Consider the following 19,144-nt stretch of genomic DNA (forward strand, 5'->3'; position numbering starts at 1 on the left):
CCCGAACTGCCTTCTATCAAACCAGTTATTAATTTTGCAAACATGTCTAATATAATCAGAAAGAATGCCTTCCCAAAGCTTACTTTTATTTTCTTTCTTTCTTTCTTTCTTTCTTTCTTTCTTTCTTTCTTTTTTTTTGCATATTGCTTTACGTCGCACCGACACAGATAGGTCTTATGGCGACGATGGGACAGGAAAGGCCTGGGAGTGGGAAGGAAGCGGCCGTGGCCTTAATTAAGGTACAGCCCCGGCATTTGCCTGGTGTGACCAAAGCTTACATGCAATGCATGTCAAACTTACCGGCCTGTAATTTTCAGATTGATGTCTATCACCCTTTCCTTTATACACAGGGACTACTATAGCAATATCCATTGCACTCTGAGTGGCTTATAGGAGATAATCTCCTGTGCAAGATGGTGGGCACAGAAGGCACTGAAACATGTGGCTCGTGATTTGTTCTTGTCCACATTCACATCTTATATCGATTGTGCTGAATCCCCATTTCTTCAAGTTATCCCTGAATCTTCCCACTCCTCATTGTAGCCTGTTCAGGGACTTCCACACCAGCCAGCTTTCATTACGTCCAGGTGGTAACTGTTCAGCAGCTGACATCCAGCCACGAAGGTGAGGGGTTCTCTTCTTCCACAGCTCCAGCCTTGCTTTCTCTGGTGAGACAGTGAACACTTCAGATGTCCTCAGGAAGCTCTTCCAGGATCTCAGCCGTTGCTGAGGAGAGCTATGTCCATGCAGTGGGGGAGTGCTGTTCTGTTCCACTTTAAGCCCTTCCATGTTTGTAGCTACTTTTCTACGTATACAGGATGGCGCTATTCCAGCCAGGTAATAGAGCTTATCTGTCAGATTAGGCTTTAAGCTACCTGTAATCAACCTACAGGTTTCATTGAGAGCTGTATCTACCTGTTTGACATGAGGTGAACTGTACCAGACTGGAGAAGCATATTCAGCAGCAGAAAAACACTGTGCCACTGCTGAAGTTCACATTGTGCAACTAAAGCAACTGATGTAATAGAGATTTTGGTGAGGCTGAATCTTTGCAGAAATGAACAAAGAATTTAGTGATGGTTCCTCTGGCTCCTATCATTAAACCAATGATGAGGGAGGGTGAAATACTCTAGTAAAAAGATAGAAACCTTGACCCAATCCCATTCATGCAGTGTCTGGATCATGCTTAAGCCACCAAACAGGAATGTCTACTTGATAATAAATGAGAATGCTTATTTATTACTCTAGAAATATCAACCAATACTGTCAATGAACAAGGGACATGCACAAAGACAACATGCACTGTAGCAGAAATTATGCAGAGTTTAATTATTCAAAGTTCAAGAGAGATTCTAATATAAGAAAGAAAACTCAAAACAGAAAGCAGAGGAACAGGGTATCGGGAAGCACACAAGGAAAACAACATAATTTAAATAGATTTAAGCACTCGGAGAGAACTATACATTGTTTAGTATGCAGTAAAGCCACACAAAAAGAATAGTGCAGCACATCGAATTAAATCTGCAAACCTGTTTCTGATGAAGCATGAATTTGATTTCCATTAAGAAAGGCTCCCTTTCCTTTTTGGGCAGAAAAGAATTGTTCCAGCACAGGGTTATAAATTATGCCTATCTCAGCCACTTTATTCACCCAAAGTGCAACTGAGATGCATACATTAGGATATCCATGAACAAAATTCATGGTTCCATCAACAGGATCTATTATCCAAGTTGGAGCATCTGTTAACTCACATTTCAAACCTTCGGCAGTGGATTCTTCCCCTATGAACCTATATAATGAACAAATTATTACTTTGAAAAAGAAAATGTAAGAATATCAACAGCAAAAACCTGAAGAGAATCACAATCAATAGAGGTACCATATCGCACAACTAAAAAGATAAAATAACATGTGACACAAAGATTAATACAAAATCAGGAGGAAAAAAGAAAAGAAAAGATTTACAAGTTAGAAGTAATAATACAATAAGTAAGAATTTTTAAAACTTGAATGACACCTTAGCACAGAGCAGTCTCTGAAATACCTCAGAACAACACAAGTGATCAGGAATTGAAAAGTTATCAAGTAGAATTTGAAAATCAATCTCAAAAAGATACAGTAATAATAAACACTCTATATAATTGTTACTTCTTTACCTCTTACTTTTATTTCTTTACAATTTGCTTTACATCGCACCAACACACACACACAGGTCTCTCTTTTTTTTTTTGCTAGTGGCTTTACGTCACACCTACACAGGTAGGTCTTATGGCGACGATGGGATAGGAAAGGCCTAGGAGTTGAAAGGAAATGGCCATGGCCTTAATTAAGGTACAAATCCAGCATTTGCCTGGTGTAAAATTGGGAAACCATGGAAAACCATCTTCAGGGCTGCCGACAGTGGGATTCGAACCCACTATCTCCCGGATGCAAGCTCACAGCTGCGCGCCCTTAACCGCACGCCCAACTCACCCGGTACACACAGGTCTTATGGCAATGATAGGATAGGAAAGAGCTAGGAGAGGGAAGGAAGCAACCATGGCCATAATTAAGGTACAGCCCCAGCATTTACCTGGTGTGAAAATGGGAAACCACAGAAAACCATCTTCGGGGCTGCTGACAGTGGGGTTAGAACCTACTATCTCCTAAATGTAAACTGACAGCTACAAGCTTATTAGTAACATATTCTGAAACCAATAAATTTTGCTACTATTCAGCAGAATTGATCTGAATAATAAACTAATATCATTTGTTCACTGGCCCCGCGGTCTAAGGGTAGCATGTGTGCCTCTTGCCCAGAGGCCCTGGATTCGATTCCCAGCCAGATCAGGGATTTTTACCTGGACCCAAGGTTTGATTCGAGTTCTACTCAGTCTACGTGATTACAGTTGAGGAGCTATCTGACCAAGAGATAGCAACTTCGGTTAAGAAAACCAAGAATAACAGCCAAGAGGATTCGTCATACTGACCATGCATCACCTCGTAATCTGCAGGCCTTCAGGATGAGCAGCGGTCGCTTGGTAGGCCAAGGTCCTTCAGAGCTGTAGTGTCATGGGGTTTGTTTGATATCATTTGTTCAATTAATAACTTCGTCAGATTGTAACCAAGATCCAAAATTGTTTGATCACAATCCTTACAATATACTTTACATCCCAAACAAAAAGAGGAGAAAAAGGTTTCAAAATAGTTTCATTCTTTCATAAATGAAGGCCTCCCTGGAATAAGGATGCAACAAACAAATTTTTGAAAAGTGAGATTTCAGTGAAAATAAGGTGTATCGTCACGCCTCTATGCTGTGTTGAAATCTTATCTCTTACATTTGAACTCAAGCCAGTTTACAGCCAGCAGAACTTTCTCCTCCGTGGTGTAAAGATGGATCATCAGTCAAGATGGTGGACAGTGCTTGTGCTGGTTCATAACCAGGTGTAATACAGGGTGGTTGTAATTAAACTTTTGCTACTTGAGAGGGCCCTCATGAGAAACGAGTCATCACAGGACAATGAAACTTTGTGGAAGAGAAATAACTAATAAACTATTGAAAGAAACACATTTTAATTTCCACATAAGAGGGTAACATTTGTTAACTGCGTATCACGTTTACATTCCAGGTTACAAAGGTTGTTCAATGTGACGACCGTCTGCATCAATGACGGCCTGAACTGTACTAGATATTGCTCTACTGCTGCCCAAAACATCTCAGGTGGGATGTTGGCTACCTCCCTCCCTATGCTCATCTTCAACCTCCACCATGTGTTAGTGTCCTATTGATAAAACCCTGTCCTGCAGGTAACCCCACGGCCAGAAATCACACAGGTTCAAATCTGGTGATCTTGGTGGCCACAAAGTTTGGAACGATTGGCCAAAGATTCGGTCTTCTCCAAATGTGTTATGGAGTAACCACGTGATCTCACGAGCAATGTGAGGTGGAGCTCCATCGTGCAACAAAACAGTCAAGTCCAAAGCATCTCTCCTCCATAGAACAGGGATCATATGTTGGTGAAGCAGATCACAGTAACGTGTTCCGTTCATGCTGCATGTCCTCGATTCTTGGGGTCCAAGTTCCTGAAAGAAAAATGGACCAATTATGAACTGTACAATGAAGCTACACCACACAGTGACGCATTCACTATGAAGGGGAACTTCATGAACGTTTGCTGGCCGTGACAATTCCCAAATGCGACAATTGTGAATGTTCACTGCCCCAGTGAGCGTAAAGTGTGCTTCATCACTCCACAAAATGTTCCATGGCCACATGTCATCAAATTGAACCCTTGCAAGAAACATACGAGCAAAGTCTACTTGAATGTCTGCGTCACATGGCAACAGTTGGTGAGTAGAGTGAAGTCTGTAAGGATACCATTTCACAACTGTTCGCAGCACTTTTCGAATGGTGGACCATGGAACATTCAGCTGTCATGGCACAACTCGTGCACTGCTTGAAGATCGTACATTCCATCCAGCATTCATAGCCATGGCATCAATAACTTCTACAACAATTTGTGGCACAATTAGCCGTCGGCCTCTCCTAGGAGCAATTCCCAAATTGCCAGTTAATTCGAACTTCTGAATCACATTCTTCAACCCTGGTGCGGAAAGAGGACCTCTCTGTATTTCCTTAACACATCAATACTCGCGAAGAGCGGCAGCACCATAGCTGTTGTTTTCATAATACAACTTTATGAGTAAAGCCCTGCTCAACTTGTCCAGACCCATGTTGACTGTCTGTAACTGTAATGCACACTGATGCTTATGTTTCAACCCTATGTCTCCGTACTAGCACTGGTGCCTAACGGCAAGTCATGACAATAACAATACTAACAACGCAAATCCTGCAGTGTACAGTCTGAACATCCACCCTGTAAAGTTGGGTATCCATACGGTACATAGTTTTCTGTCTACACTGGCTCAAATAGTGAAAATTTAATTATAACCACCCTATCGATCATTTAAATAAAGGCCATAGACAAAAACACATCTATATTATGAAATATTTTCTTGACATTTTAATTGTTATTGTCAAAATTACACTAATATACACTAATACTATTTGCTATAATTTGTCTTCCAAGTGCATGTACAAGATTTCTCTTCTGTTATATACAAACATAATACATACTTGCATATTATTTTATATTGTATCACTTTAAATTCATGCATTTTTAAAATGTTTAGCTATAAAAATAAAATATTGATTTTTAATAGATGAACTCATTTGTATGTTTGCATATGCAATTGGTTCAAGTAGTGTATACCATGAAATAAACCCCAAAAATAACTTTCCTCTCTCCTGGAAAATTACTGGCTTGTTCGTTACATCCTTATCCTGGAGAGGTCTTCAATTCGTGCATAGCTGCATTCATATACTACCTACCACCTTCACATGGTAAAAAGACCAAAACTTCTTCCCTCTTAATGCTTCAGAGGCCTGAAATAGTTGTTGATATCTTGAAACCAGACAGGAAGATTAAGATGTATGGGACAGTTTCAAAAGTAGTACATGTTTATTGATGACTAGCAAATGTACCCATGCTTCGCTATGGTATTCTACCTTGTATAAGGAATTCTACGTACGTTACTGCACACAAAGTGAGTAAGATTATATAAAATTGCACCTCTCATAGTGCTATCCGAGAAACAAAACGGAGAAGACCCCATACGTTGTTTTCAATGTAAGACGATAACTGGAGGCCACATTTCCTACTGGCGTTCACAATCGAGTTCGGGAGTTTCTGCAATAACGGCAGGCTCACTTACCAGCTGCCATTCGCAATAGAGATGAATACTTTTCATTATAATGACTGGCCCCCTTTCCTAACGATAGTCCCACTCGAGTTGGAGAGATTTGATTGTAACCGAGACTTGCTGCTCTATCCAAAATATATAGAATATATATATATAGGCACAGGACCAAAGTTGAAGATCTCTCCAAATTGAACAGCGATGGTGTGATCTGTTTTGTGAAATGACTTACGGTTTAGAAAGCATTACCACGAAACGAAGATCTGAACCGTCATGGAAATTGCCTCCATATTTCAATATTTTCTGGGGCCCAAAAGTAATACATTTGAACAGCCTGGAATATTCCCTCAAAGGAAAGAGTGTGCAGTGACCAAGAGAAATAATGTAGATAACAAAGAGATGTAACGTACACGGGATGTTTCACATGTAGTCCACGTATTTTCCAGAAAATCAATGGTATAAAAGAATATAGAAAAATACTGTTGTGGTTTCCCTATAAACCTCCATTCTATTCAGCGATTTTTAAATCGTGTGCATATCTAAACCTTCCCCTGGATCATATGAAGTTTGGTTGAGATATATCCAGCCGTTTTGCTGTGATGGTGGAACAGACGGACAAACAGACATGAAAACTAAAAATCACTGATACTGGAAAAAATATCTGAAAAACTGGCGAAACAAAAAGAATTACAAACAGCGGAACTCCTAGAACTTTATTTATATAGATGTGCATGGGCACGTTTATAAGTGCAGACCTTCATTTTGAGATTTACTGCTTTTAAACGGTAGGTCATATCAACAAACTTATTCCGCCATCAGACGCCCCTTTTAGTGTTCTACATGGTTGGTCCTATGACATTTTCTCGTATTTCCTATATTTATGGATTAGATTGAGTTAGAATAAAGTAATGTGTGAAAACTGTGAAATTTGGGTACAGTTTCCACACATTACATTATTTTTCGGATAGTTACGAGCAGCTGGAATCATAAAATTTGGCTAACATATGACCACTGGTCGCGTCAATGTGTGTACCGCATTTGATGATTTTATCTTTCTGATAAGTGTGCCAAACAATAAGACATACATGTAATTAACTTAAAATTGAGAAATGCAACTCTATCTAGCATAAGTTATAAGGGATCGAGATACGACAATATGTCATAGGACCAAAGCTGTAGATCTCTCTAAATTGAAATGCGATTGTGCATTCTGTTTTGTGATACGACTTACCGTTTAGCTGCCAATTATCCCAAAATGAAGGTCTGCACAGTCATTGAAATTGCCTCCATATTTCGATATCTTCCAGGGCCAAAAAGTTATACATTTGAACAGCTTGCAATTTTTCCTCAAAGGAAAGAGTGCCTAGGTTCTTGGATTAGCACTCGCATACATACGGAGTAATTAAGGAAGAAAGTATTACAGTTAAGAAAGTTGAAATTAATAGAAAACAGGATTATAACCGAGGACAGCCGGATGGGACAACGGTACTTATAATGCATACATGTAAGTAAAGATAATACATAATAATAATGCTGAAAATAATAAAGACAAGGAGGAAGAATGAATTGAAAACACATATACAGAGAAAATGAACACCCAGAGTACATCAATGATTATTTCTACACTATGAAAAATACTGGAATTGAAACAAGGATACAACTAGAGTAGTAAGTGACTATAATAATAAATACATTATAGAGCACCTATTATATAGAAAAAGGAGTCTGAATTAATAAATTAGAAATTAGAAACACGGCCTTTAAATGTGTATTAATGACAGTGTGTGATTCTGAAAGTAAGTCTATTCCTGCAGCAAAAGTGTTGTAAAATCATAGCATTTTAATAAATGGCGAGTTCAAGTGATGAGACGTTGGAACTTGAAATACTGTGTTCATGCGAGCTCCAGCTCGTGGAACATGAAAGGATATAAAATTGAGCAGTTCTATGGGATTAAATTTATTTCTTAAGATTTTATTTAATGTTTTTAGAGAAATAATTATTCTTCTGTTGCGCAACGACATGAGGTTAAAGTTACTTCTTAAACACCATGTTGATGTATCAAAAGGGCAAAATGTCTTATTTGTTTTATAATACAGATACCGCAAAAACTTGTTTTGAACAACTTCAATAGTATGTATTTCTTTAGAACACGGGTCCCAAATTACAGAAGCATATTCTAATTTACGCCTAACAAGGCTAGTAAATAAATGAATGACAATCAATGATTGAGTAAATAATTTAGAATTCCTTACTATAAACCCGAGCATACGGTTGGCATTGTTCGTTATTTTTGTAATATGGGCGTTGAATGTTAATTTTTCATTAAATATTACTCCTAGATCTCTTATTGCCGAAATTAGTTTCTAGTTTGGTATCTTTTATATAGTACACCGTGATCGTACCTTTCTTTTTTCTGGTAAAAGTTACAGATTTACTTTTCTTCACATTAAGAGACATATGATTCATATCGCACCATTGTACAACACGGTCAATGTCCTGCTGTAGCTCATCATCCTCCTTCTTGTTATGTATAACTTTAAATAGTTTTACATCGTCAGCAAACAACTAGCATGACGAAGATTATTCGGCAAGTCGTCAATCAAAATTAAAAATAGAAGGGGACCCAAATTAGATCCTTGAGGAACACCGGAGTAACTAATGAAGTTGTCTGAGATTTCGCCTTTAAAAGACACAAACTGACATCGATCTTTCAGGTAAGTACATAACATTCGAAGTAGTGGTTTCGAGAACCCAAACTGGTGCATTTTTTGGACAAGAATTTTATGATCTACCTTGTCGAAGTCTGTATAGGCAACATCCGTTCTTCCATTGTTATCCAATACATCACACAGTGTCTGAGTGAATCCTACAAGATTTGTAATAACAGATCTATTAGGTAAAAATCCATGCTGAAATTCTGAAATACCTGCCTTAATGTGATGATAGATCTTAAAATATAGTATATATTCGTATACTTTTGCAAAGGCGTTAATAATGGAAACAGGGTGGTAGTTAGATATATTTTCGTGAGCGCCTGCCTTCGGAACTGGTGTAATTTTTTATATCTTCCACCTTTCAGGGAAGCAAGACTTCCTTAATGAAAGGTTGAAAATGACGGTTAGCTGTGGAACCAGTATTTCTGCACATCTTTTAATTATATAAGGTGGGATGTTATCTGGACCGCTAGCCTTTTTGGGTTTTAGTTTTCCATTATGACTCTTTTTACCTCCTCCTCTGATACAGAAGTAATATTGAGCACATCCATAGTTGGTAATACAGGAATCTCATCCAAGTCCATGTTATCGATATTATAATTAAAGTCCGGGATGGTATACAACGATGAGAAATATTGTGCAAATCCTTGCGCAATATTTCCAGTTTCATACCTGTTGTCGTTATAGAAATGGGCATTATCACCTATTCGCGTTACTCTTTTACTACTAGTAAACGTCCAGAAATTATTAATACTGTGTTTTATTTCATTTTCTAAGTTCTGAATATATATTTTATATGCAATGTTAATTTTAGATTTTAGTTCACTTCTAAGCTGCCTAAATCGATCGTCATATTTTGAAAACTTTCTCTTCCTGGCAGATTTATTTTTTCGTTTTAGAGTTTGGATAATATCGTGTGTAAACCATACGGGATATTTGGATTTTTGAATGAGATTCCTCTTGGGAATGCATGGATCTAAACATTTGTAGAGTGAGGTGTAAAAGAAATCTACTGCAAGGTCAACGTTCTCAAAGGAATACAACGGGTTCCAGTCAAAGTCACGCACTTCACAGTAAAGTTTCATAAAATCTGCATTTTTGAAGTCATAATATTCACGGCATATGTTCTTAAAAATGGGAAGTTTCCTGGTTGGAAACAATAATAGAGTGCGGGATGATGCAAATCTTCTGGTACCAGTACGAATTCTTCATGTTTTATATTAATTGGTCTGTTGGCCAAAACCAAGTCTAGTGTTCTAGAGTTAAAATTGAGAACATTGTTATATGATTTCAATCCTAAATACGACATGAAATTTGCTAGACTACGACTGGCCCTTGATCCTTCAGTAAAATTATAATTTACATCATCAATTTCAGCTAAATTAAAATCACCCATAATGATGCAATCGGACATTATAAGGTGATCAACGTCTTCGACATAGTTAATGTAATCCTGATATACAGAGTAGCCAGAAGAAGGAGTTATACAGACAACATTTATAACTAACTTTCGCTTGTTACCGAGAATTTGAAGAGTAAGAGATTCACATTGTTGACTATTATAAACAGAGGATGCTTTACACAGTATCCCTTTTTAATAGCTATTAATACCCCACCTCCACGTGACTTTCCTGTTAGTGACGTGTCCCTATCATTTCTAAATACTACATATCGATAATCAAATAATTCACTATCAGATAAGCCATTCGCCAAGAACGTTTCAGTTAACACTAGTATGTCAAATGAACAGCAAAGGAGATTTTGAAGAAATAACTCACACTTGGTTCGAAGTCCTCTGACATTTTGGTAATAAATTGACAAATTGTTCACAGACATTTTAAAAGGCAATTAAAAAGAATGTAGAAATTTTCAAATGACTGATCATTGGAAAATATTCATACATTAAGGGTAGAAAAGGAAACCAAAACGCATTACAGTTTACCTAAATCTTCCGACACTATGAAGGACATGAACAGGACTTCCGCCTTCTTTCCTGATCATTATTTTTCCACTGTTATTAATCCATAGATATTTATAATCTTTGTCGTGCTGCAGCTGTTTTGCCTTGGCAAACAGAATTCTCCTCCCTGGGGATAAGGACTGATTAATGTACACAGGATTAACAACTGTAAAGCCCAGGTGAGAAGTGGATAAGTTTCTTTTGATTTTTCGCCTCTCAAGGAGCTGTTCCTTATGACATATGCGAAAGAACTTCACAATAATGCCTCTAGTTGGACGATTGTTGACCTTTTTTAATCCATGGCAAGCATCAATCATATCCTCTTTAAGCTCAACATCTAAGACTCTAGCGACATTTATGACTGTCTGAACAACGTTTCCATTGGTAACCTCAGGAACTCCATATATTTCAAGAGTATTTACCCTAGAATATTGTTCACTGTCATCACGTCGGATCGAAAGTTCATTTACTGTTTTCTGGAGCCGCAGATTTTCGGATAACAGATTGTCGATTATCGTTTGCTGTCTTGCGATTATTGCTTGCTGATTATCAAAAAGTTTCTGATGCTCATCTAATCTCTTGTGGCAGACATTGAGTTACCTAGCTGCCTTTCAATATCAGTAGTTGATTTTCTTAGAGTTGCCATATCCTCCTTCAGAGTAACCAGAAGTTCATAGATGTCACCACAGATGGCATCTCAGCTACTGACATTTCATCACTCACAGCGTTCGATCTTTTTTTTACTATGACAGGCTTTGCACCTCCATTTATGATCACTAGATGAGAGTAACTTCAAGTCTCTGTCTTGGAGATTCACACATTTAGAATGAAACCATTTACTGCAATTAGAACACTGTATTTTAGCAGTGGTATCCTGCCTGGATACGGATTTTTCACACTCCAAACAGGTGCTCATCGCAAGCGTAGGCAAGGTCGATATCTCAAACAAACAGTGAAGAACGTACTCCGGTGTTTTGAATTTGTTGGGTTTGCAACACTGACCGCCCAATGTTTACATACAATATCCTTTATAAAGAATACAAATTAAACCAGTATTACGGCTATCTACCAGTGAATCTTAGTGTTATTACTGTTCGCTGAAACTTACTACATCGGTAGACACGCCTCCAAGTCAGGAAACCAGTATAATCAGCAAAAATAACACATTTACACTGGAGCACTATTCACACACGTCCTCACTCAACTGCCATCACACTAGAATCTGGACAGAGCCAACCTCAGAAACTGTTGCAAGAGAACAAAGGCCATCACAAACAACAGGGAAAAAAGACGCTGAAGCAATGTAGATATTGCGAAGAAAAATATTGAATAAGAGGGAAAAGGTTGTTCCATGTGAAACAACAGACAACAGCAGATGGGATTTATAAATAACTTTCGCTTGTTACCGAGAATTTGAAGAATAAGAGATTCACATTGTTGGCTTATGTTCACTGCTTTTCAAACAGCAACAACAACTGTAAGCAATAGCCCAACTGTGAATAGTGCCACAGAACATGCTTTGTCATGGAGAAAACAGATGTTTGTCAGAAGTGTATTGGTTGGATCTCACATGATGGAGCAGAATTAAAACCCTTTCACATAATCCCTAAACCCATGAAAAGCGTATTAAACACCGAAGACTGCTTGTAGTTTTACAATTACTTCTGCGAATGGGATGAAGATGATTTCATGCATTTGACACCAAGTGATGAGTTCTTTGAGTGGACAGCCAGAAGACCTACCACAGTGTGTGGCCTCTCTCAGTAGATGATATCATTCATGATGAACATTATCAGGAATTATTGAAAAAAAAAAGAGACTGCGCTGGAATATTTGTATTTAAGAGCAGAGAGAATGATGTGAATCATGAAAGAAGAGCAATCATGGAATGATAAATACTTCAGGGATATGGTTCTAGAGCAAAATGTTTTCTTCATCTTGTGAGATCCTGCCAATACACTCCTGGCAAACATCTGTTTTCTCCATGACAAAGCATCTGAGCTTTATGACGAATGCAATGCAACAGCTCTTGCGCAGACAATATAAATGTTGGATATTCAGCCTGAAGGCTGGTTTGATCCTCAACAGCTCAGCCATCACCTATCATAGATGTCCTAGGCATCACTGAAGAGGTGTACTTGGGAAATAAGAAGTGAGGAAGTTCCCTATTGCTTTCCTCACCGAGTCTGAATGTGCTATTACATATCAGTCTGCCAAGCCCACTGAAATGTATGCATCAACTTACCTTACGAGTGATATTTTCACACAATTCATAACAGTGACTGGTTGCGTAAAGAATGGAATCACTGATGAACATTTTGGAATAATTTTAAAAAATACTGTTGAGTCACTAATGATCCAAGAAGGAGATGCCAATAGGTATTCCCAACACATTCCGAGCACACCTTACTAATGTTTATACGACATGTAAGGGGACAAAAACAACTTTGAGACTCTTCTACACTCATATCCTGAAAGACTGCACACTGTTTGTGACTCTGAGGGTGGACACACCGAATACACTAATACAATGGAGAAATTATAAACATTGTTATATTAACTAGAGAGGGTAATGTACATTTTTTTCTTTCCCCAGACCCCTGCAAATTGGTTATGTGGTAGTAAGTACAACAAGATAATACCCTAATAAATACAACATACAAGTGTGCTGATTTCTTCTCAGTCGCATGTTAATATTTAGGATGATATCATTCATGATGACCATTATCAGAAATTATTGAAAAAAGAGACTGCGCTGGAATATTTGTATTTAACAGCAGAGAGAATGATGTAGATCATGAGGTAAAAAGAGTCATAATGGAAAACTAAAACCCAAAAAGGCTAGCGGTCCAGATAACATCCCACCTTATATAATTAAAGGATGTGCAGAAATACTGGTTCCACAGCTAACCTTCATTTTCAACCTTTCATTAAGAAAGTCTTGCTTCCCTGAAAGGGTCGGGGCATGCATTTCAGTGGGCTTGGCAGACTGATATGTAATAGCAAGTTCTGGCTCGGTGAGGAAAGCAACGGGAAACTACCTCACTCCTCATTTCCCTAGTACGCCTCTTCAATGATGCCTATGCCATCTATGACAGCTGATGGCAGAGCTGTTGAGGATCCAACCAGCCTTAGGGCTGAAGACTGAACATACATACTACATTTCATTATATAAGATGTCTTTTACCTTTGGAACCAAAGAACTGATGAAGGATATTCAAGCCAAATAATTCTATAAAGCGACGAGGAAGCTGTCTCAGATTTGCAGTTAACTGGTGATAACAGTAAGATTAGGAATAAATCTGTTTCTTTAGGAAAAATTATGCATGCATGTACTTAGAATGTGCTAACTGCTAGGATGATGTAAGCCCTAATTTAAAACCAGGTTTTTATAATGCGTGCATACATTCATACATACCAGACTGTTATGTCTTTCATTCATCATTACAACTTGCTTCACGTCGCACCGACACAGATAGGTCTTATGGCGACGATGGGATAGGAAAAGTCTAGGAGTGGGAAGGAATCGACTGTCGCCTTAAGAAACAGCCCCAGCATTTGCCTGATGTGAAAATGGGAAACCACGGAAAACCATCTTCAGGGCTGCCAACAGTGGGGCTCGAACCCACTATCTCCTGAATGCAAGCTCACAGCCGCGCTGTTATGTCTTTCAGCGTTCAGTCTGCAAGCCTCTGTGAAGTTACTAAATGCCTCCACAATCCTCTACTTGTAACTAGCTCTGTGACCAGGTAAGTTTCTGGCCTTTTATCTTTAAATTATTAGAAACTGAATTTAACAATCATAGTCTTCGTCTCTCTCTACTTCTCTTACCCTCCATGGCCGAGACCACTGTTCTCCTAGGTAACCTATCTTCCTCCATTCGCCTCAGATGACCCCATCAGCGAAGCCAGTTTATGCGAACAGCTTCATCAATCGAGTTCATTCCTAACTTAAGTCGTTATTTCCTCATTTCAGGTACCCCCTCCTGCCATTGTTCTCACCTGTTTGTACCAACGATCTTGCTACTTTCATGTCTGTTACTTCTAACTTACGAAGATATCCTCAATCCACCCAGCTTTCACTCGTGCACACCAAAGTTGGTCTGAAAACAGACCGGGTTAAAGATAGATTTGTCTAAGAGCCGACTTCTTTCTTAAAGAATACTGCTGATCGCATCTGTGAGCTCACTGCATTAGCTTTGCTCATCTTGATATACACATCATCTTGGGAGAATACACATCCGAAATATTTGAAATGATCTACCTGTTCCTGTTTTTGTATTCCCAACCCGACATTCAGTTCTCTTATAGATGTGTTACCTACTGACATCACTTAAGTCTTGGAAAGACCGGGCGAGTTGGCCGTGCGCGTAGAGGCACGCGGCTGTGAGCTTGCATCCGGGAGATAGTAGGTTCGAATCCCACTATCGGCAGCCCTGAAGATGGTTTTCCGTGGTTTCCCATTTTCACACCAGGCAAATGCTGGGGCTGTACCTTAATTAAGGCCACGGCCGCTTCCTTCCAACTCCCAGGCCTTTCCTATCCCATCGTCGCCATAAGACCTATCTGTGTCGGTGCGACGTAAAGCCCCTAGCAAAAAAAATAAAGTCTTGGAAAGGCTAATTTTCATATCATACTCATTGCATCTATTTTGAAGTTTCAAAATATTAGATTGTAGGCTTTCAGCACAGTCTGCCATTAAGACCAAGTCGTCAGTATAGGCCAAAACTGCTTACTAAACTCTGCCCAACTGAATCTCTCCTTGCCACTTTATACCTTTTAGTAGATGATCCTTGACAGCTATGAACAACAAAGGTGAAAAATTACAGTCTTGTCTAATCCCTCATTCTACCATCAATTCTCACTGCAGCCCAATTGTCAACATTTTGATTTTAATAATCCACCCTTAATCCCATAATCCTTCAGTACAGCTAACATATTTTCCCTCGATACTCTGTCATATCGTGGTAGCAGGTAGAGACCCTTATCGGAGGCAGTGCTACCCCGGGAATGATGCCCCTGCCTATGCGAGTCCCAGAACACACTGACCTGGTGTGTAGCATCTAGTAAGGGTTCCAGCTCAGGGTTGCAAGTAACGACCTCAACAACATCTACAGTGGAGAAGGTGGACTTTGGTACAGTGGATATGGCAGAAGAGGCAGCCTTGTACTCAGGTATTAATATGAATACAACCTGCTGCCTTGTAGGTTGAGGAGACTGGATATTAAAGGTTACGGTAGGAAACCATGAAAGAAAATCTCTCTCTGTGTTACACTCAGCAGGTCAACAGAGTAATTATTCAGGAAGCTGCTTTCAAGAATAATATGAGTCAAGGATATAGGAATTCAAGACAGCAACATCAGTTTGGTGCGTATGACGGCATAGAGCCTGATGTTACACGAGCTACCCAAACCAAACAAAGACCAAGAGTGTGGGAACATTAAATATCCTGACATGGCCAAACAAAACTGAAGAGCTGATAAACCTCATGGAAAGAAGAAAACTCTGATTATGGGGTTGAATGAAAGTAAGTGGAAGAAAACTGGGAAAATAAATATCAGATTGGACTACAGTCTGTACTGGTCTGAAAATGAAGTGGAGTCTAAGAATGGGGTGGTATTTTGAATACATAAAGGCATTGATGTTTGTGGTCAAGTCGAGTTTGTTAGTGAAAGGAACTTAGAAGGGAAAAAATACTATGTGATCGAAGTCTATGCCCCACAGGTAGGATGCTCAAAAGAGGAAAAGGCCAACTTCCTTAATAACTTGAAAGAACACCCCAATACGGAAATTTAATTGTAATGGACGATTTTATTTCACAAGTTGGCTCACAATGAACAGGATATGAATCCACACTGGATCCGTATAGAAATGAAGAGGGAGAATATATGCTAGATCTATGCATGACAAAAACGTGATAGTGAGTAACTCTTGGTTCACGAAAAAGGACTTCCATAAAATGTAAACGACATGTGATTAATTCACACTAATAAATGTAATTGTATTGAATATGTGGACCCCTAATAATTTCAATTATTAAAAAATCACAAGATATAACTGGGATGATAAAAAGGTTATAGTAATAGATAATATTCTGATAGATCAAAATGTACGGAAGAATGTGAATCATGTCAAGGTCATCTCATGTGAAGACCTTGGCGGTAGCAGTTATTGCACAGTAAAGAACTCCCAGAGTCTGTAACAAAAGAGCCAAATGTAAAGGAAGAATTCAGGGAAGGTGTCCACAGATTGTTGCTGAGAGAAGAAATTAAATTAGTAGATGAAGAATGGGACACACTAAAGAAGGTTGAGGTAGATACAGCAGAAAAACTATGTAGACGACAAGAGCCAAATACAAAATCTACAGAAATTGCCTGGTGAAATGATGATATTAAAAAAGCAATCAATGACAGAAACTGTCCAGCTCCATGATTAAATGGTTAGCGTGCTGGCCTTTGGACACAAGGGTCCCGGGTTCGATTCCCGGCAGGGTCAGGAATTTTAACAACCATTGGTTAATTTCTCTTGCATGGGGGCTGGATGTATGTGTCGTCTTCATCATCATTTCATCCTTATCATGATACACAGGTCGCATACGGGCATCAAATCGAAAGACCTGCACCTGGCGAGCCGAACATGTCTTCGGACGCTCCCGGCACTCGAAGCATATGCCATTTCACTTCAATGACAGAAACTGTGCATGAAGAGCCCTATATCAAGCAAGACCATTGGGGGGGCTCAACAGATAATAGTGAAACTGTCGGTTTACAGAGAGAGACCGAGTTAGTGGCTGTGAGGTTTGGGTCACGTAGCTGTCAGCTTCCATTCGGAAGATAGTGGGTTCGAAGATGGTTTTCTGTTGTTTCCCATTTTCACACCAAGTAAATGTTGGAGCTGTACCTTAACCTTTTGAACTCCATTACCCTTAGTGTATGCTTCCTGCTCCACTCCTAATTAATTTGTGCACTACGAACAGCTGTAGGATGTGAACAATGCAAAAGAATCTAACACAAAATATAAGTATGTTACATGAATATATTTACAATTAGGCACATAAAATATATTAATCCTTGTATGTTTTCACTGTGTGGTACTTTTCAAAACAGTTTTCTGGGTGGAGACCGGGTTTTCTCATTTTCTGAATTTTGACTTTAGCATATCTGTTGGTCTCATCGGCAATTTGCTTGAATAACTCGTCACTAAAAATAAGTTGAAAAAATCTGTAAGGTGTTGAGGGATTGTTCCTACCTGATGCTTTGTATCCACAAATTGTTTCATTGAATGAGAATGCAGGTAATTCAGTATCACCAGCTTTCCACTCGCGCCATGGTTATGAAGGAGCATCACCACCTCCGGTTGCATTATCACTATCACTTTGTTCACATTCACTTACATTATTCACTAATAAATCATCCAAGTCAGTTGTTGGTTCATCACCGCCACTATCACTGTCCGCTAACTGTTCTAAAATATCCAGTTCCGTGAGTGAAGACGAAGCAGAAGCCATGTTTACATTCAAACAACAACATCTGTGAGCTTGCATAAACATTCAAGAATAACAGAGCTTAAAAAAGTTACCACAATTCCCGCAAATTATTGTAAATAGGAAAACGTGTTCTCTCAGAGACCGTTAGATAGCTCTACAATACCAGAACACGGCACAGTCATCACACGAGCGCTGAAAGTACGAGAAATTGTCAAGTTGAGTGGAGCTCGACGTCGGAGCGCCAGTCTAATATTTTAACGTCGAACCGCACTCGACATAGGAGTGCAAAAGGTTAATTAAGGTAACGGTCGCTTCCTTCTCACTCCTAACCCTTTCCTATCCAATTGTTGTAAGATCTATCTGTGTCGATGCGACGTAATGCAAATTGGAGAAAAAAAGGAAGTTTACAGAGAGAAAAAATTACAAGTCATACAGTTGGTTGTAGCTGAAAAGCAGAAATAGAAGGAAGCTCTGGCTACCAGAATAACAAAATGTTATACAGAATTGTTAGGAATAGAAGAATTGGAAATTAATCTATCTAATCTGTAGAACTTCCTAATGGTGAGGTGACTAGGGATAAGACCAAGATATTACAAGAGTTCGAAAGGTGCTTCAAAACTTTACTGAACTGTGATGGAAACGTCACTCCCTTAGACGACGAACTTTATGATTTTGGCAGCACAAATACCAATAGTCTGAAATGATTGGAAGTGGAGACAGCAGTATCTAAACGGCAAAACAAGTCAACTGGATCAGATGAATTTAGTGTCTAGATGATCCAAGCACTAGGAGAGGATGGACAACAGTGGATGTACAGAATTTGGAAAGAGAATGTAATACGCAATGACTGGAAGCAGGGAGTCATAATCCCACTGTTGAAAACAGGTGACAGGAAAACCTGTGCCAACTACCGAGGTGTAACTCTGTCACATGGCCTCAAAATCTACAATTCCATTCTTGAGAGCAGGATTAGAAAATATGTTGAACCTACTTTTGAGGAGGAACAACATGGATTTAGACCTCACAGTTCAACTAACAACCTCATTTTGCCACCAGAATGCCCAATGAGAAGTAGGCTATTAGGAGAAAGATAAAATACTTATAACTGTTTTTCTGGATATTGAGAAAGCATATGATCGTGTACCACGCAGGCATATATGGGAATGTTTGAGACGTAAGAAAGTGCTGATGACATCATAGCAAGAGTACAAAGATTACACAATGAAACCAAGAGTTATGTCCAGG

At 39.0% G+C, this 19,144-nt stretch overlaps 1 protein-coding gene across 1 annotated transcript in view; it reads right to left on the minus strand.

Annotated features, from left to right (window-relative positions):
• Positions 1-19,144, minus strand: part of LOC136871982 (inositol monophosphatase 1) — an 84,663-nt gene that overhangs the window by 22,930 nt on the left and 42,589 nt on the right. The window contains exon 3 of the mRNA XM_067145758.2: positions 1,530-1,789. Coding sequence (XP_067001859.2) covers positions 1,530-1,789 — 260 coding nt within the window. The remainder of the gene's footprint in view (positions 1-1,529; positions 1,790-19,144) is intronic.

This window comes from Anabrus simplex, chromosome 4 (genome assembly GCF_040414725.1).
Source record: "Anabrus simplex isolate iqAnaSimp1 chromosome 4, ASM4041472v1, whole genome shotgun sequence".
Lineage (NCBI taxonomy): Eukaryota > Metazoa > Arthropoda > Insecta > Orthoptera > Tettigoniidae > Anabrus > Anabrus simplex.